Source organism: Lutra lutra, chromosome 9 (genome assembly GCF_902655055.1).
Source record: "Lutra lutra chromosome 9, mLutLut1.2, whole genome shotgun sequence".
In the NCBI taxonomy this organism is placed as follows: Eukaryota; Metazoa; Chordata; class Mammalia; order Carnivora; family Mustelidae; genus Lutra; species Lutra lutra.
This window is the reverse complement of record NC_062286.1, coordinates 123,081,850-123,109,833: the sequence shown is the minus strand read 5'-3', so window position 1 is coordinate 123,109,833 and position 27,984 is coordinate 123,081,850. Positions and strand designations below refer to the sequence as shown.

The 27,984-nt window shown below is 50.8% G+C and overlaps 1 protein-coding gene across 1 annotated transcript; it reads right to left on the bottom strand.

Annotated features, from left to right (window-relative positions):
• Positions 1-478: 478 nt before the first annotated feature.
• BPI (bactericidal permeability increasing protein) lies at positions 479-25,888 on the bottom strand. Its single transcript, XM_047746724.1, has 15 exons — positions 25,689-25,888; positions 22,982-23,096; positions 21,589-21,717; positions 20,035-20,196; positions 18,701-18,764; positions 16,524-16,587; positions 15,102-15,193; positions 12,153-12,329; positions 11,052-11,111; positions 9,492-9,659; positions 8,354-8,421; positions 6,164-6,206; positions 3,257-3,320; positions 2,135-2,211; positions 479-697 (listed from the first exon to the last, which is right to left on the bottom strand). Exons 1-15 carry the CDS (start codon positions 25,816-25,818, stop codon positions 659-661), a joined length of 1,452 nt encoding a protein of 483 aa, XP_047602680.1. The 5' UTR covers positions 25,819-25,888; the 3' UTR covers positions 479-658.
• Between the last annotated feature and the right edge of the window lie 2,096 nt (positions 25,889-27,984).

Here is a 27,984-nt window from a genome sequence, read left to right as displayed (position 1 = left end):
CCTGCTCAGTGGGGAGTAGGCTTGGGTTTCTCTCTCCCTCCCCTTCTGTCCCTCCCCTTGCTCTCTCTTTCGCAAATAAATAAATAAATAAATGTAAAAAAAAAAGAGAGAGAGAGAGAAAGAAAGGGACATGAGACTTTCTGCTAAGAAGGGCATGTGAGGGCTCAAGAGATTAATTAGAGGACTGGAGAGAGGTGATTTTACCTGCGCTGAGCTCACGCTGCAGGGCAGGCTGGGTCTAGCCAATGAAACAAAGAATGAACAAAACCCAAGAAATAATACCATCACACAGAACCGCACAGAAAAAGAAGCGGATTTTTTTTTTTTTTTTTTTTTTTTTTTTTGCCGGGGGGTGGGTATGAAGCACGTCGAGAAATAGTGTGGTAACAACTGGAAAGCAATTCTTGGAGGAAATCTATGTGCACACTTAGCCCTTGCGGGAAACGCATGACCCCGAAAGTACACACTCCACACTTTCTCAAGGAACAAAGTTTCTGTATTTAGATCATTTCTGAATCTGAGTTCAGAGAAATTTGCAAGGGACTGTGGTTCAAGGGCTGGGGAAAGGCAGCCTGTACCCTCACAGGCACGTCCGGAGTAGATGCCAACCAGCCTGTCCCTCCTGGCAGGGCTGACGGCTTCCGGCCCCAGGAGAACTTCACCCGTAGTGAACATCTGCACCAAACAGCAGGAAATTCTAGGGAGAGAAGAGGGAGCTGTCATCAATGGGGAGTGCACCCTGGTCTCTGAGCAGGGGGCTGCTGAGGTTTTTGAAGGAAACTTGGGGAGCAGCTGCCCCACCCCCAACCTTGCGAAGGAGAGCCGAGTGGGGCCTATCTGTGGACACAGAGACAGGAGTGAGAGGGGGGCTCTCGGGGATGTCGCCACTGGGGTCTTCGTGTCAGCGGCTGCGGGCACTGTGAAGCCGACTGTTCCCCTCCCAGATGGACGTGGAGGGCCGCGGGCCACAGGCTGGGCCTTCATTTGTCATCCTTGCTTCACAGCAGTTCAAGGGACCCTTGTTCCCATCAAGGCTGCAAAACCACTTTATTTTGCTCCTTCCTGCCCTTCACTGAGAACTTTCAGAAATGAAATTACATTGTGCCATGGGGTCATTTTTTTTGTTTAAGGACGAACTTGGTAAAACGTGGGGTACCCCGGGGCTGTGTGTGTGTGTGTGTGTGTGTGTGTGTGTGTGTGCTGTCTCAGCTAGTCTGCGGTCTCAGCCCCGGGCATAACCTGGTCTGAAGAATTGGGGGCTGGGGGCTGGCTGACTGGATATTGGGGCTGAGGGAGAGCAGGGAATCCGGGTGATGTGGCCGCTTCCTACCAGGGCCACAAGGTTAGCAGGAGCGCTGCTGAGCAGGATAAGGAAGACGATAGTGGCTGGCAGGCTCGTGGCCCAGTTACTGGCTTTGCTGGAACACACGGGACTTAAAGGGCCTCAGAGAAAAAACTGGAAGTTCGGCTGGGTCTTTAGGTGGCACCAAGCCAGCAGGGATGAAAGCCAGCAGGGAAAGCTGACAGTGGGGAGGACAGAGGCCTGGGCAGGAATCCTGGAGGACTCCTGCAGGGAGGGGGAAGGAGGGGGAAGGAGGGGAGGAAAGGGGAGGAAGAACCAGTAAAGAGGACTGCGTTTACTAGGGAGAGGGGGCGGGGAAACCAGGAATGGGAACCTTCCAAGCTAGGAGAAGACATTCCTAACCAGTCTCAGAGGCTGTTGTGGGTCTGGCTGGGGGACAGGGAAGAGAAGGTCATCCATTCTGGGACATAAGTCTCCACTTTGTGCCTCCCTTTTTACTCCCTGGGCCTAGGGAAGCATGCCACACACATTTGTCGAAGATGTAAATGCTTATAAAAGAGGTTCTGTGGCCACCAGCGGGGTTCTGTCTTTTACTGAGTGGAGTGTGGGAATGCTTCAAAGCCACTGGTTCAAAGCAGGGACCTGGCTGTCAATTTGGATTTCCCTGAAGAACTGTGTGGCTTTTCGGAGCCTGACTCTTTCTTCCCTGTTCTTCAAGAGCCACCCACTTCTCAGGGTGCTGGTAGGGCAGAGGTTGCTCAATATGGGGCTTTCTGGGAACAGGTGGCTGTTGTGGAGGGACATTGGGTGACGAGGGACCTTTGGACCTACCTGGTGGGTTTGAAGCACCAGATTGAAGAGCTGGACGTTGGCGGGCAGCGGGAGAGGGAAGCCTTCCCGCAGCCGCTCTGCAATATAGAATGAGGTCAGCACGAGGGGAGGGAAGGCGGAGGCCAGCCCCAGAGAGCTGGGAGAGGGGGACAGCCTCCTTGAACCTATGTGCCTGGCTCTGGGTAGGGCCGGCAGGTACCTGCAGGCTTGAGGAGTAGGCTGTCCCGGAGACTGTCTTTCTTCACCACGCTCCGAGGACCTGGGAGCCTGGCCATCCCACCCCATCAGCCCCAAGCCCACATTCAGGACCCGTGCAAGCCTTTTCCCCAAAACGGCCCTCCTGGGGGTGACGGCAGTGCTGGTGCCCACGGCAGCAGGAGACAGCCCGAGGCATGTGATTGGGAGTAGCTACTGGTGGGCACATGAAGACCCTCAATGTTTAGGGTGAAACCAGAGATGGGCCGTAGCCAGGGGCCCGCTTCCTGCCCTACTGCCTTACTCTGACGTGGGACTCTAGAGAATTCCAAACTCAACACTATTCTCCCCAGGTCATTACAAAGCTACATTTGTCAAGGTAGGAAGAGGAGTTTGTGGTCTTGATTTATAATTTCTAACTATTCTGGTCCCGCGGTCTGTGGGTCTCTGTGTACTCTTGCCCCTGGCTCAGCGAAGATGAAGCTTCCATGGCGGGGCGGGGGCTGAAGCCGAGAGACGAGCCGGGGTTATCCTTCTTCCCTGCCGCTTTGCTCCAAGGCAGAGAAAGGCAGAGGGCTCTGGCTTCAGAGCCGGGACCAAGTCCCAGCTTCATTTCTCACCTTCTCTGTGACCTGCAACAGTTAGGCACCTGACTTCTCGAATCTCCCCTTTCCTCCTAGGACAGTCCTCATCTCGTGGGGCTGTCTTAAAAACTGGATAGAATAATAGATGGGCACATAATAGAAGCTCAACCTCTGGGCGTCCCCTTGTCTCCATTCCTTTTCCGGGTCAGGTGCCCTTTGATGTTCCTTTGAGGTGACCATCTTCCAGCCTCCATAACTTGGGCCAATACCAGGAGACTCTATGACTGAACTCCATCCGCCTCCTCTAGGACTAAAAGTCACTCATTTCTCCAAAGCTCCTTACCGTTAACCTTGGGAATCACAATCGTGGGCAGAAGATAATTCATGACAGCCTGCAGCTCTGTGACCTGGAAATCAGGAGGGTGGGACCTGCGTCAGGGCACCTTGGTGTCGTCCAGCATTCTCCGCCAGCCTCCCTCCCCTGCAGGGCAACCTCAAAGCTGGGAAAACAGCTGATCGAGGGACACAGGGGATGACGGGAAAATTCTGCCGCCCAGTCACGTCACCCAAGTGATCTCTTTTGCTCTCAAGTTTCCAAATGTAAAGCATGTTCTAGATGTAGGTTACAAGACAGAGGAAAGGAAGGTCAACAGAGTATTTAAACATGAACAACTCTGTATGAGAAAATGCATGGTCTCAGACACTTTAGGCTACAGGACAAACTGGTTCAGGCTTTCTGAGGTTCTATGTGCCCGTGCTCAGCAAAAGCCTTAAAAATGTGTGTGCCTGGGGGCACCTGGGGGGCTTAGTTGGTTAAGCATCTGACTTCAGCTTGAGTCATGATCTCAGGGTCCTAGGATCGAGCCCCTCAGAGAGTCCCACATCGGGTCCTGCTCTCAGAAAGGAGTCTGTCCCTCTGCCTCTCACTCTACTCTCTCTTTCTCTCTCTTAAATAAATTAAAAAAAATCTGTGTGCCTGGTGGGCCAGCAAATATGCCTGTAAGGCATTCGCCCTAAGGAAATGATGTAGGATGCAGGCAAAAATTAAAATGCAATGATGCTCACCAGAGCCACAAATTCAACCCAAACAGTAAATTAATAACAACCTACATGTTTAACGATTGGGGAACTATCTGGGGGACATGGTGGCGCTTTGGATCTAGGAAATACGATGCAACTGTTAAGAATAATATTGTAGGGGCGCCTGGGTGGCTCAGTGGGTTAAAGCCTCTGCCTTCGGCTCAGGTCATGATCTCAGGGTCCTGGAATCGAGTCCCACATCGGGCTCTCTGTTCATTGGGGAGACTGCTTCCTCCTCTCTCTCTGCCTGCCTCTCTGCCTACTTATGATCTCTCTGTCAAATAAATAAATAAAAATCTTTATAAAAAAGAATAATATTGTAGGAATTTAATTATTCACACAGAGACATTCATGTTATATTTTTGAGTGAGGAAAAGCAGATTATGGAAACCACATAATTCTACTGTCCTATTGAGTATGCAGAGAAAAAGGTCAGGAAGGATATACTCCAAGTGATTAAGTGGCAAAAACAGGAATGGCTTCTATTCCCTTCGGCTTGCAAATCTGTACGTTCTGCTTCCTCTATAATGCAGATGTTTTACTTTTACAATAGTAAAAAAAAAAATTCAAAAATAATGTAGCGCCCTCAAGATGATTGCCTGGTGACATTAAAACTTGTAAATATGTACTTTTTTTTTTTTTTCCTGGAACAATTGAGTTCCTTCCCCAGGCTAGAAATCCCTGGACTCCTAAAATGGGGTGCCCTTCTTTCTATGAACCTGAGAACTTTAATTTTTTGTTTTCTGCAGAAGCGGAAGTTAGTTACCAGCTGAGTCAATCCACCGTCTGAGCTCCGGCACCAATAAATCCGTGAAAATACAATGAGGTCGATTGAGTCCTTCTGTTTGTTCTAGTCTTACCGGATGGAAAAGGGGTGGCTGGCTTTCCAGCCGATTTGGAAGGCATGTTGGGATGGCCCAACTTTGGGCTTCGTGGCTTACAAGGCACACACTGGGTGGGGATCTTTGGGAGACATTTCAGGGATGGAAGGAAATGTTCTCCAAGGGTTCAACAAGAGGCCCCCCCGGGAGATTTGGACCATGGGTAGTAAGACCCTGTGGACAGAATCAGCACACCGAGGCTTCTAATGGAAGTCACAGGGAGAAGGTTCATTTGAGGCGGCTGGGGAAGAGCAGTGAGCTACTATTTTCACGGGTAACTCCAGGGTCCCGGGGGAACTTAGGAGGGAGGCAGGGGGAGGCTACTCAGTCATGGTCAGTGAGTCCAGGTAGTGGAATACTTGCTCTCCTCCCTCCCACCTGCTCTTCCCCACCTCCACACTGGCTCTGGCACTCACTCAGTTGTTCAAGCCAAAAATCTAAGAGTCCCTCTGCATCACCCTCACCACATATACCACCACTCTCAGCAAGCTCCATCTAACTCCACTTCCGAAGTATGTCTCCCTTTGTCCATCTTTCTCCTCTTCCTAGACAAATGCACCCGCCTCTCACTGATACACATGGTCTGACTCTTGGCCCCCAAGTTCCATTCCCTCTCCCCTAGCCTGGGCTACCTTCTATGAAAGCCTAAATCAGATCATGTCACCCTCTGTGTGGAGAAGGTCACCTGCTTCTCATGGCCCTTTGACCACCATCTACTCTAGGCCAGAAGGCCCAGGATGAGCTAGCCTTGCCTGCCTCTCCAGCCATGTCTCCTCCTACACCCCCACCCCCAGCTCGAACTGGTCCAGCCCCTCTGGCTTCCCTTCAGTCCCTAAACATGTTGAACTTGTTCTCACCACATGGCCTTGCTCCTGCCAGTCCCTCTGCCTGCAACAGATCTTTCCCTTGCTGGCTCTTTCAGCCCACACATCACCTCCTCAGAGAGGCTTTCCTTGATTCCATGATCTAACCTTCAACCCTCTCCATCCCTTGCTACCCTATCCTCATTTTGTTTTTCATGATGGTGGAAAGGAGTATGCTTAATTTGGGGAAGATGTGAGGTCCAGAGAGGGGAAATGACTTGCCCAAGGGCCACAGTTAGTAAGCATGGAACAGGGACTCTAGCTTAGGTCTGTGGGTCCACAAGGCTCCTCTGGCCATTACTTCACATGCAAATTATATGCAAATGAACAGGCAGCCTCCGGAAATGATGGCAGAGTTCTGAGCAGACCGCAGGACAGTTAGTTTTAGATCGGGGAACAGGGAGCCCCTGAGGGCCTCAGACTCACCGAGAAGGGGCCGACGTCTGAGTGCTTCAGTTCTAGGAGCAGCCTGTGAGAAGGGGAGCAGAAAGCTGAGAACACCATTTGCCTGACCTGTGTTAGAGTCCAGTTGCTGGGGAGAAGGGGCCCCCTCTGGTAGATGCTGCCTGGTTTTCCCACCCAGTATCCATTCCCCTTCCTCTGGTCACAACCCCTAACAGTTCCTTTCGGGGCATCACCCATTCCCTACATTGTTAGTGCTCTGCTCTGGGGTAGGCTGGCCAAAGGGCAGAGTCCACCTCCCCTACCACAGTTATTGTTGGAAGGATGGACCTGTGACCCATGCTGGTTCAATGGGACTTGGCCCTAGGACTTTTGAAAATACTGGTACTGAGGTGTTCTCTTTTCTCCAGGAAAACTAGGGAGCTGCTGGTGGCCATTTTTGTCACCAATTGGTGACAGCCTGATGAGAAATGAAGTCAGCATAGGGGAGAGTAGAACCAAGAAATGGAGAGAGTCAGAATCCCAAGGACATCATTTGAGCACCTGGATCCACCCTTGCCTGAAACCCTTAGACTTTTCAATTACCAGAGCCAATGAACCATCCCCTCCTTACAGTTTTTAGGGCATCCTAACAGAGATCTAAAGAAATAGGGAAATAAATGGCTACTTATTGAACCCTATCACTCACGATGTTGTGTACTTTACCCCATGGAAATCCTCTAACACCCCCAGAGGCAAGGGCCATCACTCACATTTTACAGATGAGGATACTGACACTCAGAGATGTCAGACAACTTGCCCAAGGTCACACAATCAACAATTAGCAAAGCAGAATTTCAACAGATCTCCTGATGCCTGAGCTCTTGTCTCTGATACTCTACAAAGCTTGAAAGCTCACCCTTCTTCATCAAGAGTGGGAGCCCCAGGATTCCCGCCCTGTGGACTCTCACACCCTAGGCCTGCATGTGTGAGCATCTGCCCAACCCTCACCCAGCTGTATCTTCTCTGACTCCTCTACTTGAGGGCTCATGGGTGTTCAAGGAAAATTAAATCCACATGTACCCGAAACATTAACACATGTCAGAGTGATGCCAGGAGAAATAAGCAATGTGTAACCCTCAGGGGCCAGTCTCAAGGTTAAGAAGGACAGCTCTGTGCTGCGGAGAAGGCAGAAATGGACAGGAATGTAGGTCAAGACTCAATTTAAACAGCGTGAGCGTGATTAAGAGGCAGATAGCTGGTCTAGCCGTTGGGGTCATTGTGTGGACTCTGCAAGGCTCTCTCTTTCTCCTCCTCTGTGTGTGTCCTTCCCTCTCTCTCCCCCTTCTGTGTCTGTCTCTCCATCTGTCAGTCTCTCTTTTGCTCTCTCTTTCTGTCCTTCTTTCTCTCTGTCTCTTCCCTCCCTCCCTTTATGTGTCTCTCTGTCTCTGAGAATCTCTCCATGTGCCTCTGACTTTCCCTGTCTCTCCCCCTTATGGCTATCTGTCTTGTTTCTGCGTGTCCCTCTCACTCCTCCTTGTTGAGCTTGTATATTCCTGGCATTCTCCACATTTCAATGCTTGTGAATTCCTCATTTCACCCTCACTACGACGCTCTTGGCAAAGAACAACCATCGGGCTTGTTTGTTTCTGTTACATCAGCAGGCTTCTTTCTAAGCCAGGGCGACAGAAGTTCGATGAGTAGGGTGTTGGCTCAGGGGGGCTGCACTTGGCACACAGGCAGCCCCCCCGCAGAGCCGGCAAACCTAACCACAGTCACTGCCATCGGGACTTTCCTAGCACCAAGCAGCTGATCACGGCTCATGGATGGGCCACGAAGAAATGGAGGTGGCTTCCCATGTGCTAAGGCAGGCCAGCGACCCGGGCAGCCGAACCCTGCTGAGGGTCAGTGCGGGGTAGAAGCACCCGTTGGGCCCGCACAGCCATGAGTCTGCCTAGGACTGAGGGGTACCCCGGGGTACAGTACCTTCTGTGCTAACACTGGGGGACCGCAGGCAAACCACAATGATGGTTCACCTGCGGTGTGTGACCTTGGGCAGGCCACTTCATCTCTGAGCATCAACAGGGCTCTGGTGCCCACCATGCTCCATCTGAGGCTTAAACGTGATGGATGAATGGGAGAGCAATGACATGGGCTTGGTGTGTTGTAGGACCATCACTGGGCTCATGCACAAGGGGGTGGGCGGCCACCTCCCATCTCCACAGGCTCACTTACCTGTTCAGCCTGAGCTTCCCGATAAGCCTGTCGGGCGTGGTGCCGACCTCCACGGAAAAGTTCGTGCTCTGCAAAGCAGTAATCCAAAGAGTGAAAGCCCCCCACAGGGGCCAGGGCCTTGGCGAGGTCTCTAAGATGGGAGGGTCAGCTTCACAAAGGTGTGGCAGAGGAGCCCACATGGCCCCCAGGGAGGAGGGGCTCTTCCTTTGCTTTGTGCTTGTTGGTGAGTCCTGGGCTGTGCACCAATTACCATTTTCTCCCACTGCCCTAGGGACTATTTCAGATCTCCAGGCCATTCATGTGGGTTAAGCGAGACTGACCTCAGGGCTGGAGTCTAGGCCAGCCCTACTCTCAAGCCATTCATTCATTCATTCATCCATCCATCAAATATTTACTGAGTCGGAAAACTGAGGTCCCCACCTCAGCTTCTGGGCTCACTGTCTGCATGATCCCGGCAGACCCCTCAGAAACCATTTAAATTGGCTAAGTGGGGAAAAGAGGTCTTAAATTGAGAGAGGGCAGACTTGCCCGAGGCCCGTGAGCGCCCCCTGGTGGGGAGAGAGTCTGGCCTTCCCCTCCATGGCCGCAGTGGGGGCCACCAACGCCACCAAACACTCAGGGAGTGACAGAGTGAGCAGATGAAATGAATGCGAAAATCAGCAATGGACCAAAAACTTGAATCAGCGAAGGATTACACCCACAAACGAAGGAATAAACAAAGGTATGCATAAATGAGTAAGTGATGAATGAGTGAACAAACAAATATACAAATGAATACTTAGACAAAGGTGTAAGTAAACGAATAAATGCATAATGGAACAAATTAATGCACGCATGAGCCAGAACGGTCTAGCATATTTCAAGTGAGCAACCTAAGGAGTAATTGAATGAATGAACAAATTCACAAACGCATTCTTGAGTGACCACAGGCATGAGTGGATGAACCTGAACCAGTGCACGGATTTCAAGCCAGTGATGGAGGGCAGAACTGAACCCATGGACACCTGCAGAAGCCAGAGGCAGCTGGTAAAGGGGCTCTGGTCTGAGGCCCCGGAGCATCTGAATCTGGGCAGGATTCACCCTGGTCCCCCAACCCCGAGGCAGTGCCCTCATCTGCCCACACCCGGGAACAGCTTACCAGTTGAAGCACAAAGAGGGGAGCCAAGGAGGAGTTCGGGAGCACAGCAAAAGCCTGGGTCTCCAGGACAGGGGTGAAGACAAGGCCAGTAGGGAGCACGGTGAGGTGCGGTGGGGACGGGGCCCCAATGTTGAGCTGCATGGTCATGTTGGGGAACATCTTTGCCACCTGCAGTCCCCCAGTGGGAACAACAAACAAAGTGACAGTTTTATTCCACCATTTCTAAATCCCATCTTGTCTTGACCCTGCATGAACACCTCCCATGTATTCCTGTTGCTTCTGGACTAAATCCTAAAGACTGCACTCTCTGGGACTCAGGGCCTGCAGCCTCCCCTCACAGGCCTCTACTCCTTGCTCTCCAGCTCCAGCCATGTGGGACTCCTTCCTGTTCCTCAAATATATGACCCACTCTGTTCCCGTCTAAAACCCTTTGCACTCTCTGTTCCTCTGGCAGAATGCTTGTCCCCTCACTCTTTCCCAGCTTGGCTCTCTCCCTTCCTTCAGGGGTCAGCTCAAGTGTCACCTCTTCACAGAGCAGTGGTAGCCTCCTGGGGGCAACTGAGGAGGGCTTTGGTGACAACCGCATCTCTTCTGGCCTCCAGTCCTCCCCCAGGTAAACTCATGGTCTCAGAAAAACAATGTGATTGTTAGGCCATAAAGCTTCCAGAGGATTCCCCTGATTCCCTGACCAGTCATGCCTCCCCACACCAGTACCCCTGTATAGAATCTTCTGGAAGTGACACCACTGGAGAGGCTGTTGTGGGTTGAATGTTTGTGTCTCCCAGACTCGTATTGACCTTCTTACCCCCCAGTACAGCTGTAGCTAGAGACGAGGCCTCGAAGAAGTAATTAAGATCAAATAAAGTCATAGAGGTGGGGCCCTGGTCTAATAGGATCTATTAAGATCCTCATAAGGTGACAGCAGAGCGTGCTTGCTTTCTCTCCATGTGAGATCAGAGGAATGGCCATGTGAGGACACAGCAAGGAAGTAGCCATCTATTAGCCAGGAAGAGGCCCTTACCCAAACCCAAATCTGTGGGTTCCTTGACCTCGGTCTTCTCAGCCTCCAGAATCCTGAAAAATACATTCCTGGTGTCGGGGCCCCCTAGCCTTTGTTATGGCAGCCCGAGCAGTCTGAGTGACCTCATCCATTCATTGACTTCATGTCTCATGGTGTGCACTTTCTTTTGGATTATTCTGGGTCATTCTGGAGGACCATTGTCTCTCTTCACCGGAGTGGGGCTCCGGGAGGGCAGGGATATGGTCTGCTTTGCTAGATGCCAAGAGCAGAGCCCTGGCCACATGACGAGCACTCAATAAATATTTTTTGAGTGGATCACCCACCCCCCCGCCACATCTGCCTTCACGCCTGGTCGCCTGGGTGCTTGGAACCTTTCTCTGCATGGGGGAAGAGCCCTAAGGCTGTTTCCACTCTCAGGCTGGGTTGCCTCTGGATCTGGAGAGGGGGGCTCTCCTTGGGCCACTCAGCAGAACTCAGTCCTCCCCGGCACTCCTGGGCTGCCTCATGAGCGGACAAAAGGGGAGAAGCCTCTTTCTTACCTGGGGTATGAGGACTCCAAAAAATGTGGTTGTCAGTCGGAATTTGGATCCCTTTGGTATCTGTGGCAAAGGAAGAAGAGAAAAGGACTTTGGGGGATTATGTTAGAGATTTGGGGGGCAGATTCCATATGAGGGGTGAGAGACTGAACACACAAGCAGACAGCAGACGGCCCATTCCTGACAATGCTGACCCACGTCGCAGCCATCAGCTCAGAACAGTCAGGATATAATCAGGGACTGCCAGCTTTTCTATTTTTTTTTTTTTCGCTGAAAATATGCTCTTCAAACTGATCATGTAGGATGTCCTGCTTCTATTAGCTCACATCCAGCACCCCCGTGCCCAAAACCTCCACAGGAGCACAGCTGTAATGGTATAAAGCCATCAAGGTCCCCCTCCTCCGCGTGCATTCGTCTCTACCAAGTCCAAGTGCAGGTGGCTGACTCTGCTAGCCTGAGGAGCTCCCATTCTGGTGGTCTTGGTTACTTCCAGGGGACATGTCGGGGCTTAGCCTCCCTTTGGTGCCCCTACAGAGAAGGGGAGCCCGGTCCCTCTTCCAGGAGCAGTGGGGGAGGAACCCCACGTGGTTGGTTACCAGGCTGTACCTGGACTCTGGACAGGATGGTCATGTCCCCCTATTACAGACAGGTAAACTGAGGCCCAGAGCAGGACTCAGCCACGAACATATCGACAGAGATACTGATGATGATGATGATGATGGTGATGTGGGACTGAGACCGGATTCTGGCACGTACTCAGGCAGTGTTGGCTGTAACATTTACCCCTCGTGGAGGACTTCCTGCCTGTTCAGCACATGCTGACTACTTCTGGCACATTCATACCTCATTCCACCCTCTCATACCCTCGGGAGAGAGATACTGGTACTGGTGTTTTAAAGGCGAGGAAACAGGTTCTGAGAGGTTGAATGACTGGCCCAAGGCCACCCGGCTAGGAAAGAGGGAGTTGATATTCCAACTGTGGTCTGGCCGCCTCCAGAGGCTGGACTATGATCCCCACCGCCGTGTGACCACAGGTGCAAGCCCAGACGGCCGCTGCGCTCTGAGCCCCACACTCATCCCTCATCCACTCCAGCCCAGCCTTACCATGTTGTCCGTGATGGTCAGGTGTAGGGCCCCTGCCTGTTGGTACACGAACCCCGCTGTGTTGAAGAAGTAGTCGGAGAGCCCCAGGTACACCATGCGGTTGTGGTCAGCTGGAAAGGCCAGCACCGGCGGGGCGAAGGGAGGGGGGCTGGGGTGGGCCACACTGAAAAACTCCCCCTGGGGGCGGAGGAGACATGGTGAGCCTGGGCTTCCTTCGGGAATGATAAGTTAATGTCTTCATTCCAGGAGAAAATGGGTTGAGGAGACCAATCACGCACTCAGAGAGGAGGAAGCCATGACCAGAAACCAACAAGAGTGTCACGTGCCTCCTGGGAGCTGGTTTCTAGGGGCTTTTCCTGCCAATCCTGCAAGGCAGGTGCAATGACGCTCATCTTGCAAGAGAGGACCCCTAGCCGCAGGGAAGTGGAGTGACTTGTCCAAGGTCACTCGGCAACACGCCCAGTGGCTCCACAGGCTCAGCCCCGCCCTTGCCGATGAGCATAGAAGTGACACCAAAAGAACAAGGAGATTCTGTTTGTTTGTTGTTATTTGTCAAATTAGCAATGTTTTAAAGAGAGAGGTAAACTGTTTTTAGTGCACGTGTATTTCAAACTCACACTCTCCAGTTTGGGGTAAGAGTATTCCTACGCTGCTGGGGAATATATATTTAATAAGTTTCTGAAGAGCAATTTGTTTATTAGCAAAACCAGGTGGGTTTGCCTTTGTGTGTATGTGGATTTGGCAAATGCACTGCCAGAGCAGATCACTTATTTAGCCGGAAAAAAACAACGTTGAGTTATAAAAAAGCAAATTGTAGATGGATACATATGGTAGAATACCACTTATGTAAAATTTAAAGGCATATAAAGCATACTAAGCATGAATTGTTGACACGTGCAGATACATAGTAAAAGTATAAAAACCGCATCACACACCGGCATCATATCCGTGGGATTCCCTGGGGGTACAGGGGACCCCAGGGGGCTTCAGCGATTTATTTTTGGACTATTTCATCTAAAAAAAAAAAAATCAGAGACAAATAGGACAAAATGGCAATATTCCTTAAATCTGGGTGGTGGGGTTCTCTGTACCTTTGAATCATCTCATTATTAAAAATTAAGCACCATGACACCCGTCTTACAGAATACCATGCCACTCTTAAAAATAGTAAGTGGACCCATGTGCCAGCCAGGAGCCAACTCCAATGCCTATCTTTAGATACGCATTAATAAGTGAAAGCCTGATGTGTATCCATTCATGCGAAGGGTTTATTAGCAAAACCAGGTGGGTTTGCCCTTGTGTGTATGTGAATGCTTAAAACCAGGGAACTGGGAGGTTAACACTCCCCTGCCAGGGACCTGGGAGATTAACACTCCCCTGTGGCTCATTGCCCTTACCTCTGGAAAGGACCCTGGGGGGCCAGTAAACAGGACATTCTCATTCACTAAAAATAATTATGTATCGTTTTAATCCTTTATTCCATTGTATCACTTAGTTTTTTGTTTTTTTTTTTTAAGTATACTATTTGGTCTAGCAGTGCCATTTCCAGGAAATAGTCAAGGATGGGCAGAGATCCAGATGCAAGGATGTTCATGGCAGGTCTGGTTACATGTGTGGAAAAAATGGACAGAGACCAAATGTCCCAGAAGGTGGCACTGTCCACGAACCTTATCCCAAGCTATCCACTGGAAAGACCCAAGAGCCAGTAAAAGGGCTGTTGGAGGACGATTCATGGGAAGGTGTTCACGTTACACTGTTGTGTTTTGAAAAGCTGTGAGATAGTATGTATAACACAACTCATATAAATACGGGTATGTGTGTACTTATCCCTATGTCTACATATATGGGGGTTTTTATGCATATGCATGTGTGTGTGTGTGTGTGTGTGTGTGTGATTTCCTATGTCTTGGTAGAGATGGGTTGGAGGGAACTAATCTGTGTGTCAATAGTGTGTATCTCTGAGTTGTAATATTTGGGTGATCTCTCTCACTCTCCTTCCTCCCTTCTTTCTTTCCTATTTATTTCTCTGCTTCTCTGTAGTCTCTAGATTTTCTTTTTTATATCAAATGTGTCTTAGAATAAAAAAGTAAACAGTAACAAACAAGTCAGTCACCAATTGTGGAGAGACTGAATGAGGAACATCCAGAGGGAATCCCGAGCTGGGACCTACTCCAGCTGGGGCAGTCAGGGAAGGCAGCTGTGGGAGAACTATCCAAGCACAGACCCACCTGGAGTGTAAGAAGGGAGTGTGGTGGAGGGGGGCATGCCAGGGAAGGCAGTTCAGGGGGAGGGAAGAGGTAGGACAAAGGCCCTAAGGTGGGAATGACTTTGGTGTGTTGAGGAAGTGCAAGGCCAGTGTGTCTGGTTGGAGGATGGTGACTGAGGGGTCAGTGGCATGAAATGAAGCTCCGTCCATCCAACCATCCATCCAATCAAAATATTTACTAAGCAGCTAGTGGCTACCAAGCACATCTCCAGGTGCTACACCAGCTATCAGGAACAAAACAGCCATAGCCCCTCCTCTTTCATCACAGAGGGATACTGATATGTGACTGTGTGTGTGTGTGTGTGTGTGTGTGTGCATGCACATGTGCGTGTTGAGGAGGGTGTTAGTAATAAGTAATGCTAAGAAAAATAGAGCAGGATATGGAAGGAAAGGAAGGAACTATTTCAGTGAGTGTGGTCTGGGAAGTTCTCTCTAGGGAGAGGGATGTTTGAGGAAAGACTGGAAAGATGGAAGGGAGAGCTTATGTGAATATCTGGGTGAGAGCTTCTGGGCAGAAGAAGGAGCAAATGCAAAGGCCCTGGGGAGCAAGCATGCATAGGGTGGTTCAGGAGAAGTGGGGAGGCCAGTGTGTCTGGAGCAGGGAGAAGGATGAGATGAGAATGATGTGGAGCCCTGGGAGGGCCCAAGACAAAGGCCTGAGGGTCCCTCCGTGTAAGTCTTACCTTCAGCTGCCCATCCAGACTGTCAGCTGTGGCTGTCGGAGGGGCCACCAGTGAGTAATTGATCCCAGCGACCTTATCTATTTTGGTTGTCACTAGAGGGGAAGAAGACAGACCATGAGCTGGCTCTGCATGGCAGCGTCTTTGGGGCCTGAGATGCAGTGTCGGCATCACCCAAAGTTGAATCAAGAATTGCAGTGAGGGTTCCATTCCCTCCTCCTCCAGGGAGCCCTCCCTGAGGGAGGGAAATGAGCCCATACCCCACATAAACAGACATCGTCTCCATCCCTTCTTCCAACAGCCCTGAGATACAGTCAAGGAGCAGAGGGCTTGAATTGAACTCTCTGTGACTTTGGACAAGTCCTTTCATGTCCCACTTTTTGTCATTTGTAGAACAGGATAATACTAGTGACCTCACAGATGTCCTGTATGTGGTAGGGGATCTGAAACTGAAGGGACCGTTACTAGCAGTCATAATAACCCAGGCAGAGCCCAGGCTGGCTCAGGTCCAAATGGTTTCTGTGTTTCTCAGCGGTCATCAATGATAATTCAGTAAATACCGGTCCCTCCTTAAGCCCCCACTTCCCGAGTTAGAGCGGATGAAATGAGGCTCAGAAAGGTAACTTGTCCAAGACAGCACAGCAGGTGACTGATGGATCTGGAACCCCAACCCACATCATTTTCCTGTCTGCTGAAGCCAAACTGTGGACACTGAAAATCCCTGGGGGGCTGGGGAGGTGTCTGGGGACGGAGGCACCTTAAACATGCTCACGCTGTGCAGCCGAGCCTCCTCCGCAGGGAGGAAGCCCAGGTAGCAGTTTGGGGCCCAGGCTCAGGAGGAAGAAAACCTGAATTTGGATCCTGTATCTGCTCCTTTCTGGCTCTGTGACCTTGGGCAAGCCACGGCTCCTTTCTGAGCCTCAGTTTCCACCGTGGTAAAATGGGGAGAATGCACCAACCTCCACGGGGGTGTTGGGAAGCCAGGAGGAGACAGTTCTGCGGGGTGCATGGCTCATGGCAAGGGCTGGCCAGGGGAGTCCTCCCCTCACTGACAGCAGCTTGTCACAGTTTACCACGTACTTAGGGATAGAGAGAATTGCCCCCATTTTAAAACTATGAAAACTGAGGCCCAGAGAGGCGAAACGATCAGCCTCAGATCTTAGGCCAGCTATGTGTGTCCAGTCTCAGAGCTGGGAGTATTTGGTGGTTCGGCTCCTGCATGGGTAGGGGAATGACTGGGTGTGGGCTGCTCTAGCACTTGCCACAAGGGCCGGGCCCACTGGGCATCTGATGCCGACTTCCATTTGCAAATAATCTGTTCTACCCACTCCTTCCCCTGGCCCCAGCCAGTCTGGGAAACTTGCTGGCTCCAGCACACGGTCCTTTTCCCCTGTCCCCCTCCCCCCTTGTATCCCTTGACCTCACCTCGCAGGGTCTTTAAATAAGACTGCAGCTTGGAGGACACAGAACTGGTCACCACCTGGCAGATCTGGAGAGAACCAAAGAAGTGATCAGTGAGGGTTGCCCATAGTGGAGACTGTAGTTTGTGAATAAGGAATCTGACATGTTTTCCTTCCCTTGGATGTTTCTTTGAAGGAGGGAGGAGGGAAGGAAGGAGGGAGGACTAGAAATGTAGGAGGGAGAACACTGGTTTCCCGAAGCATGTTTCTATCACACCAGACTTGTGATTCTGCATGCCCCAAGAATATCATCCTCTAGGAGCCTGTGCCTCTGCCACATGGCCCGGGGGGGGGGGGGGCGGTGGGGGTGGGTGAGGGGGATGGGGAGCAGCACATCCAGGAGCTGGAGCCCGGCTGAACACCTAGGGTACTGCCCTCCAAGGCTGCTCACTCAGGAAAGCCACCAGATGGCTCCAAACCACAGCAAATCACACCACATCCCAGAGCTGGGCTTCCTGCTGCTGCCCCTCTGTGCTCCATCCTACCTGCCCTCCCCGCTACCCCCCACAGACCACTGAGCATCCCTCAGATACCTAGTCTTCACTCTGCATTCCTGGGGAGCCAACTGCCAAGCTCATACCTCTTCATTTCCAGCCCTTGCTACTATCATGGACACCTTGGCACCTCCTTTATCTATCCCTCCATCCCTCCATCCCTCCATCCCTCTATCTATCCAGCCATTCAAGCCAGTACTCTCTCCTGAAAGATCTTGTTATGATTAAGAGCTTCACCTCTGAGGTGGGATGGCCTGGGTTTGAACCCCAGCACTCTCACTTCCCTGTGCCTCAGTTTACTTATCTGTAAAATGGGGAAAATCATGACACCCCCTCCTCCATCATAAGGAATTCGTGTGGGTTAAGTGCTAGGATCCTTACAGAGTTCTAGGCATCATCCCAAGCCCACCCCGTGTCTGTAGTACCCTCTTGTTCCTTCTCCCCATCACCACCGCTATCTGACAGCAGCGCATTCTTACTTCTTAGCTTGGCTGCTTTTAAGGGGCCACTCTTATGGTGTCACCAAGAAATACTCTGTTTTAATAATTCCAGTGTTAAATGCTAACTTTCCCCTCTTACTGTTACTTAACTACAAAGACAGTTGAGCCATGGGTTAGCCAGGCTAGGGGGTGAGCCCACCACCTGCGTCACCTCCGTAATCCTTCCAGCAGCTTGGTGCCAGAGGTATTCGTGTTCCCATTTTGCAGATAGTGAAACTGAGGTTCTGATATTTGCTAGAAGTTACAAAGCTAGTTAGGCCCTGGGGCCAGGACTAAAACTCAGAGATTCTGACTCTAAAACCCATTCTATGATCTACCGTGTTAATATGCATTGTGACAACCATGCACTGTTTTTTTTGTCTTAAGACTTTGATAGAATGCCTTCAGACGGATGATCTGGTTTGACTGATGTCTCCCTACCCCCATGTTTGCCTGGGAACCAGTGGCTCCCTTCCAGATGACCATATAGCTTCCTCAGTCTCCCTGATACACCTTGCCCCATCTTCTGGTTCCTCCAGTCATTCTCATGGCAGCCACAGAAATTCCTCTAAAACACAGATCTGGCCAGGTCACCCCCTTAACTCAAATCTTCAATGGCTCCCTATTGCCTTTGATTCACTTGGCCTGTGAGACAGATTAGGGCATTCCGGGGAGCTAATGGTTCATTCATGGAAAACCAGTCCAAGGAATGGCCCCATTTCCGAGCTGAAGAATATGGTCTGGGTGGATTCAGGGTGAGGGCAGGATTGGGAACGCTGGTTGGTACCAGTTCCAGCCTTAGGGAACAGTTTGCTGGCACTCTAGCCTAGCAGCTTCCTCAATGGAACATCAACCCCCTTCCAGAAGGGATTGGGGAGCTGGCCAGAGGGCTTTGAGAAGGGCAGCCAGGGCAGAGGAGGCAAGAGAAGGTAGTTCACCTGAAGGGAGGAATGTGGAAGGAAGAGTGGGGGTGGTCCAGCGGGAGCAGGGCGTTGTGGCTGTATGCTGGGACCTTTTCTTGGCTCTTGTTGGACTCCTCATGACTGGTTTCTAAGTTAGACCCATGATTTCAAAGAACCGTGAGGACCACTTCCGGTCCTCTGGGGCTGGAGCAGAAGAATCCAGTGCTGCGTACACTGAGGGCCCCACCCTCTCTGAGCCCATCTTACCTTGCTCTCCATGGTTTTTCGGATGGAAGATTCAATTTTTTTGTGGAAGAGTTGGATCAGCCACCTGGAGATTCACATGTGAGGACAAGCATGAGGCTTCCCAGGTGTCCCTGGGCTGCATTCGGGATCCTGCCTCATGTGGAAAGCCTTCCTCCCTCTTCCAAATAGCCTAGGCACCCTTGTTCTTGGACTTTAACTGCACACACACAAACACACACACACACACACACACACACACACATGCCCATTAGATACTTGGCCCTCTGGGTGCAGTGACTCATTAATGAGTTTATTTCCTCAATTGGTGCATAGCTGCCCCACCCCCAATTCTGGTCTCAGCCTCTTTCCTCACTATTGTTCTCCATCTTGGCACTCCAACCGTACTGTTTTGCTGTATCCTTTTGTGTTCTGTGCTGCCTCCCACCACAGGGCCTTTGCACATGCTGTTCCTCCTATTTAAAACACCCCCTGTCTGCAACATCCACCTAATTGTCTCCTACATCTTCCTTTCATTTCAATTCAAATGTCATTTCATCAAGAAAGAACCAGCCAGCTTCCAGACTAGGTCAGATTCTCCTGCTCTATGTGTTGGTAGCACTTTGTATCTCTTTTTCTTATTTCTTCTATCCTTTTGTAATTTGTTGCGAACCATTGCCTAGCGCAATGATTTGATTAATGTTCATATTCCCCACCGGACAAGAAGCTTCAAGAGAACAGGGACTATGTAGCTAAGAGTCTGCAGCCAGATAGTTCTGAGCTGAATCCGTTTTCAACCCTCACTAGGTTGAAAAATTCAGGATATTTTCTATTCTCTCTCTACCTTGGTTTTCTCCTCCAAAAACAGGGGTAATAATAAACTAACTTCATTGTGTGGATTGGTTGAGATGATTCACAAGCTTAAAGGAATGCTTGGCACACAGTGACACGGGCCACTGATGTTAGCTACTGCTAAATTTTAATTGGCCATTACTATTTCTCGGGCATGAGCCTGGTGCACAGAAGATGCTTAGATGACATTTGTTGAGAGGGTGCATCAATGCCTATGGATTGGTGGTGAGGACTGTATAGTTTAATGCACATCAAGTAGGTAGCCCAGAGCCAGGGAGTGTCATATGTGCTCAGTAAACCTGTTGAATGAAGGTTGCATGAACAAGTGACTCCCTGAGGCAGGGAGGGAGTCTGCTCTGTCTGCAGACCCCGTCCTCCCCTACACCTGGGCCCCTGGAAGAGACCTGGCAAGGAGGAGGCACTTGGCATGGTTTTGGAATACACAGATGATTAGGACGGTGCTTCTGGAGGTCCCTCTTCCCACCCACCATCCCAGGAGATCATACCCCAGCTTGCCGCCTGAGATGTGCACATGGACAGCGTTGATCTGGTTGCTGCAGCTGGAACAGGTGGCAGTGGGGAGGCCCGAGGAGGGGTCAAAGCCCAGCTGCAGACCAGCCGAAATGGAGATGCCCTCCACACTCAGGTCAAAGTTGCCACTGGTTTTGCTGAAGGAAAACACGGACGAAAGAATTGGAGCAAGCATTTTCTTCCCCGCTGCCATTATAACGGCAAGCCTGGGCTGGTAGGTAGGTTTTGCTATTTGAGATGGTGTTCAGAGAGGGGAGGCAGCCTGCCCGAGGTCACACAGCTCTCAGGGAAGTGTGGGTCCATGTTTGCCTAGCAGAACACTGTTCTTACCCACCGCCTCTGCCCTTGCCAGTGGCTTGGGGTGTCTTAACTGCTCTGAGGTCCAGTTGCTTCCCTAGACCCTTGGCCAACAGTGGAACATTGGCTTTGCCCCCTAAAACATTGGGAGCTTGGGGGCGGGTGGTCAGAGACTTTAATTAATTAATGCTCTTATTCATGCAACGGGGTTAATAACTCCTCCTTCAGGGATGAAACAAGTTTGGGTAAGACAGTGGACCTAAATGTATTTTGTCAACCCTCTTTCAATATGATGAAGTTCTGTTATTTATTTATTTATTTTGCCATCAGTGAGTGAAATGATAGATGCAAAAGAGCCCATGTGAAGAACCAAGGGATTCTTACTGTGGGGAAGGGACAGACTGGTATGGGAGGGCAGATTCCAGCCCCCTCCCCAGAGTGCCTTCTCCTCCCTCCATTTCGCCCCCAGACTCCCCAAGAAGTCTCTGAAGTGATCGGTCATTCTGAGCCACCACCACCAAAGGGCAGGCTCACCATGCAGTGAACCCAATATGTAGCTTTGGAGTTGTAGTTTGGATGATTTGCCTCAATGTTTCACCCCTTTGCCTATCTTGGGGGGTACCTGTGTGCATTTCCAGGCTTTTGACTTTGGGCTTGACCATGTGAATTACTTTGGCCAATGGCGTATGAATAGAACTGACCATAGTCCACTTCTGTCTAAGCCTTAAGGGGACCTGTGTGTTTCCAGTTATCCTGTTGGCATGTCTGCCATCACCAAGGATCTGCTCTGAGTGGTCCACTGGTCTAAGGATGAGGAGGAAGAGATACACATAGAGCAGGGCTGCCTCAGCTGAGCCCAACCCAGATCAGCAGAACCCCAGCCCACACATAGATACATAGTGATAATATGAGGCTGAGTTTGGGGTGCTTCATTACACAACAATAGCCAACTGATAAAGGGGCAAATGAAAGGTCCCACTTAGCCTTCCATCCTAAGCCACATGTACCAATTCTTGAGACTGTCTCACTTTGTGATATGGGCAAATGCTCAGCTATTAATCAAGGCTATGTTGAAACTTCACAGGTGAAAAATGCCCCCAGGAACCCTCTGGGGACAAGAGGTGGTGGGTAAGGCAAAAATTGGGCATTCCCATGATCCTGGCTCTCATCCCTTCCAAATTTCACCAAGAGCTCCCCCACACACTCAATAAAGCCCAAGCTTGGAAACTCACATGAATTTCTTTCGTGCCTTCCATTTTCCACTGATCTTGATATTGGCATTACTGATGGAGAGATCAAGGCCCTTATCAGGCACGAGTCTTATGTGGGAACTGGGAAGCTGGAATCCACGAATAACCATGCTGTGAAGAAGAAACGCTCCGTTAGCCTCCTGGGGGCCCACACAAGGACTCAGTTAATGGTTAGTGCAGACTCACCCCTTCCCCCGCCCCTGTACCCCATCCATTCCAGGAGAACCCAGAAGCTACAAGAGCAGCCTTGGGCAGAGTAGCTAGGCTTTAAAGTCAGACAAATCTGCATTAGAATCCTGTTCTCCAGTGTACTATTGTGTGACTCTGGGCATGTCACGTCATCATCCTGAGCCTCGGTTTTCTCATCTGTAACATGGGCGCAATAATGTCCATCTTGCAGGAAGTGTGACAATCCGTGAGGATGATACAGGTAATCTCAACGGGCTGCAAGTTCTGTAAAAGGCTGGAATGTGTCTCTCTCGGTTGGTTCACTATTCTAGCAAAGCCTGTTGTGGCACACACATAGTAGGTCCTCAAAAATGGTTGTTGAATGAAAAGGTGTATAAAATTCTGTAGAGGACATATCCTGCCCAGGACCCACCTCCCCCTTCTCGTGGTAATAGAACTGCCTTTTTACTTTGGGGGGACCCCCGCCCCAACATCTAGTCTATGTCTCTCCAAAGAAAGTTGACCTCACCTCCGCTTTCCTGGGGTGGGGCTTTGACCTCAGGCACAAGCTAGTTAGTGTGGGCTATCCCCTGGCCACAGGGATTGGTTCAGGGTTGTGTGCATAACTGAAGATGGGACCATCACAGGGAATTTAGGGTTTGTGCTTGGGTTGCAAGGGAAAAGTGTTCTGTCTCCACAGGATTCTCAGTGCTGGTGGCCATCTTGCATCTTTGAGGGGACACCGTATCTGGGATTAGACCTCCCCAAGGGAAGCAATGTTGGAAAGTGGCAAGGCAAAGACAGGGTCCAATGACATTTGGGCTTTTCTCAAGCTGAACCCAAGGACAGACTATTCCAGAGACTTCTCATACATGTGAGTCAATAAATTCTGGCCTGGGCCATTTTGGAGTAGGCTTCCTGTCCTTGAACCCTCATCCATCTTCCAAAATCCTACTTGTTATATGGGCCTGCCATAGAGTTTGGGCATTCATGACACATTCCTCCAGCCTTGGGAGTCATGGTAAATACCTTCTGTGGCCTCCTCCACACTCAGCTTGGGGGATTATATCCCCTCAGGCTGGTGTCAACCCTACTTTGTAGATCCTAACCTCTCTGAGTTTAGGAATCTGGGGCTCTGTGATTCTAGGTCTTGGCCCCAGGACACTACAAGTTCTGTACGCTAAGGATTGAGCTCCATGGGTCTCACCTGTAGAATCTATAATGCCCTTTCCCAAGATGCTTGACCTTGAAGCTTCCTGAAAACTCGGGTATCTTGATCTTCTCCAGCTCCTTCTGCAGCACGGCCACCCCTTGCTGGCAGGCTGAGGGGTGAGAACAGGGGCGATGGTCAGAGGCTCCGCCTGTCCCTGTCCATACTGGGGGTCAGCGAGGGTTTTCTGAGAAGGCTCAGATGGCAAATATCTTTGGCTTTGTGGCTCCTACCGTCTCTGTTACACCCACCCCGCTCTGCTGTGATCTCAGGAAAGCAACCAGAGACAATTGGTACGTGAATGGGTGTGGCTCTGTTCCAATGAAACTTTACTGATGGACACTGGAATTTGAATTTCATATAGTTTTCACATGTTGTGACATATTATTCTTGTGTTTTTTTTTTTTTTTCCAACCATTTAAAAATGTAAAAAGTAAATGCCATTCTTAGTTCCAGGGCCATACCAAAACACAGGGTGGGCCAGAGTTGGCCTGAGGGCTGTCATTTGCCAATCCATTGTCTAAAATACTGCCTCAAACACGCAGTCATGTGTCCCAGCAGTCTTTCTGGAACACTGACTCTGAGCCACCTTCAGTGCTATGCCCTCACAGGCACCCTGCCTCCCTGACTTTTGGCCTCTCTCTCTCTGTAGGAACTTTGCTTGCGTCATCCCCCCCTCCCCCCTTTTTTTTTTTTTGGCGACACTGCCTGGACTCGAACCCTTGCTTGTGCCATTCCTATGGCCTGGGAGACCTTTCCCTCCCACCTTCACTTGGTCAGCTTCTCCTCAGCTGGACCATCACTTCCCCCAGGAACTTGCTCTGAGCCAGCAGATGGGAACAATCCTCCTGTCATCATTCTCATGGTGCATTTCCTTAGGAGCCCCCTTTACTGTTGGGGACTATACATCTCTTCATGTGACTTTGGGGTTGCTCTCTCTACTGCTGCCAGAGACAAGCCCTCCGAGCCTTGCAGTTCCGCTGTTTGATTTACGAAAGCGGCCCCTGCATTTACCACAGTGATCAGCACTTATTATTAGGAAGCCCCCCTATTTGTGGAACGAATAAATGAATGAGTGAATGCCAATGTCAGGAACCCTGCTGTCAGTCATTAAGTAGTTAGCACCATCCAAGAACCAGCTGGAAGGCAAGCACGTTATTTGAGAAAGAGGAAGTAGTAAGAAGAGGGAACCCGGGCGTTGTGTTTTCCGGCACCACCATTTATGTGTGCCGGGCGCTGTCCTGGGCTCTGTACCTGTATGAAATGATTGAATCTGAATAATCCCAGGAGGTAGGTCCCGTTACCACCCCCAATTCACAGAGGAGGCAGCTGGATTTTGTGGGAGTGGCCACACTTCCCATTCAGCTGATAAGGAATGGGTCAGGATTTGAATCCAGGTCTTGTGGTCCTGGAACCAAGGCACTGGGACAGTTCTCCTGGGGATTCAAAAGCAGGCAGCGTAGACATAGTCACGGACGAGAGGGGAAGGAAAATGTGGATGGCAAGGACCAACGTGGGTTGGCTGGGGCCAGGTCTTAAAAGGTCTCAAATGCCATGCCAAAGGGTCAGGCTATCTTCTGAGGACTGGGACGTGAGCAAATGTGCTGCGTTTCAGGAAACCCACTCTGGCAGCCACATGCGGGAGACTGAGGCTCTCGTGACAGAAAACAACACTGCCTGGTTTAAAAGGCTGAGCCCAGGCCTCTGCTCCCTGGAAGCTTCAGGCTACCCATAGTCTTATCTCCGAGCTCACATGGAGCCTTCTGTCTGCACCCCTGGAATTCAGAGGTGTCCCGTCAGGTCCCCCCGGAACCCTGTCCTGTATCCCTCAGTGGGACCCCAGCTGACGAGGCTCTGCTTTCTCCTTGGTCTGATTCCTCTGTGGCTGGCTCTCCCACACCAGCCCACGGTCCGTCTCTCCGCCACTGGAGACATCGAGCAGCCCCACGCGGGGACATGAGCTAAGACTGGAGGCCTGCTCCAGACCACCCACTTCCAGTCCCTCCTCCAAGTTTCAGTTTGCTCATCTGTGAATTGTTGCCAGTAACATTATGTCCCATCCAGGGCCGACATAAAGATGAAAGGAGATCGGGTGTGTAAAGTGCCTGGCACAGATCTAAGCAGGTCAGCACGGGGCTGTCCCAGGCCACGCTTTCCTCAGTCTGGGCCCGAGTAAGTAGCCTGGAGGGAACCTCTCTGGGGGATGGTCACGTGCATAGTATGGCTGTGCCAAGCTCCTGCCCTGGGGGAGACCTTGAGGAAGGCCCTCCTCTTCCCCCCATCCCCATCACTCAGCCTCCTCACAGGTTCTGCCTAGGCTCTGCCCACGCTAGAGACTGAGCCAGAGATCTCAAGGCAAATGACAGGATGGAGAACCAGGTCTGAAGGGAAGAGAAGGGCCTAGAAGCCTGAGTTGGCAGCTGGATGGAGAGAGGGAAGGGACTGCGAGGACCCTTGGGTGCCTGAGGACTTGGAGTCCTCCAGACCAGCACTCCGACCCCAGCACTCCCACTTTGCAACTCTGTGACCCTGGACAACTCCCCTGGTCTCAGTTTCTTCATCTAAGTGTAGGGGGGGTGGCGTTGCTAAGAGGGTTGAGGAGCAGTGAGCAGTCCACCCACTGGATTTAAAGGGCTGCACACAGCAGGTGCTCAGTAAGTGCTCCTTAGGGGCAGAAGAGGAGGAAAGGAAGGCATTTGATTACCGTAGTCCAGGCCTTTCTGGGTGATCCTGGCCACGACGCCAGGGTTGGTGGTCGCGATCACAGCTGTGCTCAGGGTGGTCAGCACCAGCAAGCCTGCCCACCTCAGCGCGCTGTCAGGCTCTCTGGCCATGTCTTCGTCCTCTGCAGCTGCCAAAGCCTGGAGGCCTTGGAGGGGAGCCAGGGATCTATAAAGGAGCTGGCTGGGGAAACGCAAGCCAGTTGGATGTAGAAAGGAGGAAGGAAACTGGATGGGGGCGGGAGGGGGGAGGACTGCTGCCTGCCATGGTTGGGGCCACAGCCCCAGAGGCTGCCAGAAGGGGAGCCTGGGAGGTGGTGGGGGGAGGGTGTTGGGTGTGTGTGTGTGTGTGTGTGTGTGTGTAGTGTATATGGGGGGGAGTCATGTGTGGGATGTGTGTGTATGGTGGTGATAACGGTGGTGTGGGGGAGTTTGTGTGGTTTGTGTGGTGTGTGTGTGTGTGTGTGTGTGTGTGATATGTGTGTGTATAATAGAATGGGAATTCTGGCTCTGGGCATCCTTCCACTCCCTAAGCATCCCCATGCCCTTCTCTGAGCCCTCACCTAAATCGCTCCACCTAAGGGTCACGCATACATCAGGATTCATTATATTTTCCTTTTTACCCCCACACTACTGAGGTATAATGGACACATGAAATGGTATACATTTACAGTATACAACGTGATGACTGCCACAGCCAAGCTAATTAACACGTCCGTCACCTCCCACAGCTGTCATTCAGTGTCCTCTTAATCTACTCACATAGCAAATCCCAAGAATACAATATAATATTCTTAACTATACTTATCATGCTGTACGTTAGATCCCCAGGACTTTTTCACTTTATAACTGGAAGTTATATTTTTCTTTCCACTTTTGATATCCTTGATTTTTCTATAGTAAAATATTTTTAAAAACAGACGCTTTAGCATTTTTTGTCCTAAGAGACAGTAGGGGTAATAACTAAATGCTTGAATTTTGGAGTCCAGTATCTTAACTGTGGTTTGAAATCTCAGCTCTGCAACCCTCTGGTGGTCTGACCTTGGTCAAGCCCCTTAACCTCTCTGAAACTCAATTTCCTCTTCTGTAAAGTGGGGATAATTAGAGTACCCTACCTCCTTGAATTTCTGTGAAGACAGAAAGGGCTTTAAGCCACATAAAGCACTTAGCAAATGCGCCCCCCCCCCCCCCCGCCTCCACATAAGCACAGAAATGGTAGCTATTAACGTCTCTCTGACTATAAAAGTAATGCATGATCCTCATTCACCAAAATTCAACCTTCACCAAAATGTGGGGAAGAACCAAGAGAACATTGCATGCGATCCCCAATTCTAGAGACAAGCAGAGGTGTTTTGTGTTTTTTAGAGGATCCTTTTGGTGAGCATAAATAGAGTGTGTTTTTTTAACAAAGAAAAATGGGATCCTACTGGTCAGTTTTGTCAAGTTCCCCTTTTCCAATAACCAGTGTGTAGTGAATGCTGTCCCCAGCACTAAATATCCTTCCTCACGCACCATATATCATTGCTTCCTCATCCCACAGTTTTCTTCACCAAGCTTTTGTTTTTACTCCTTTTTTACCCCTTCCTCTGACAGATGTGGAACCTGAGGCTTGGGGAGGGGAAATGTTCTTCCTGCAGTCACACAGCTAGCTGCTCCCAGAGCTGCGACGCAAACGCAGACCGCCAGGAGCGTCCCACTTCGGCCTGAGTCCTTCAGCTCCTGGGGGCGAGGGTTGGGGCGGTGGGATGTAGACACTCCCCACCCCCACTCCAGCTTTCCAGTCCGGTCTCTGTGGGATCGGCCCCTGGCCCTCCCTTTGCCAGCCGCCTTAGGCCTTGGGTGGGCGGGAACCCCGCCGGGCAGCCAGCTCAGTCTCCATGGTGATGAGAGAATGGGCAGGGCTGCGGAGGGGGAGGCCAGCTTCTCTCCCGCTGGGTCCCCATCAACCCCCTGGCGCTCTCTCTCCCCGTCTCTAATTTTATGAAAGTCTAATGAAGCCCGCTGAGCAGGGAGGATGTAAGACCTGAGTTTTTTTTGTTGTTGTTGTTTTTGTTTTGTTTTTCTTCCCTCTCCTCGCCGGGTTCTAAAAGGCCCTCTCCCTGCCTGCCCCCATCCACAACAAGAATCCTTTTGGCTTGCTTAAGAATGAAAACAGTGGCCACGTACAGAACATCTACTGGGTGCCAGATGCTTTACATGTATTATCTCCAGGTCTAAAAACAACCCTCGAGGGATGGATGAGAGGGAGGAGTGATTACTCTCCATTTTGGAGTTGAGGAA

Excerpts from the sequence above, each read along its gene's own strand:
- BPI (XM_047746724.1), bottom strand. The coding sequence starts at position 25,818 with ATGGCCAGAGAGCCTGACAGCGCGCTGAGGTGGGCAGGCTTGCTGGTG. Across the intron at positions 18,765-20,034 it reads ATCTCAGGCGGCAAGCTGGG|GTGGCTGATCCAACTCTTCC; the intron begins GTATGATCTCCT and ends GTGAATCTCCAG. Across the intron at positions 11,112-12,152 it reads TGACCATCACGGACAACATG|ATACCAAAGGGATCCAAATT; the intron begins GTAAGGCTGGGC and ends CCTTTGCCACAG.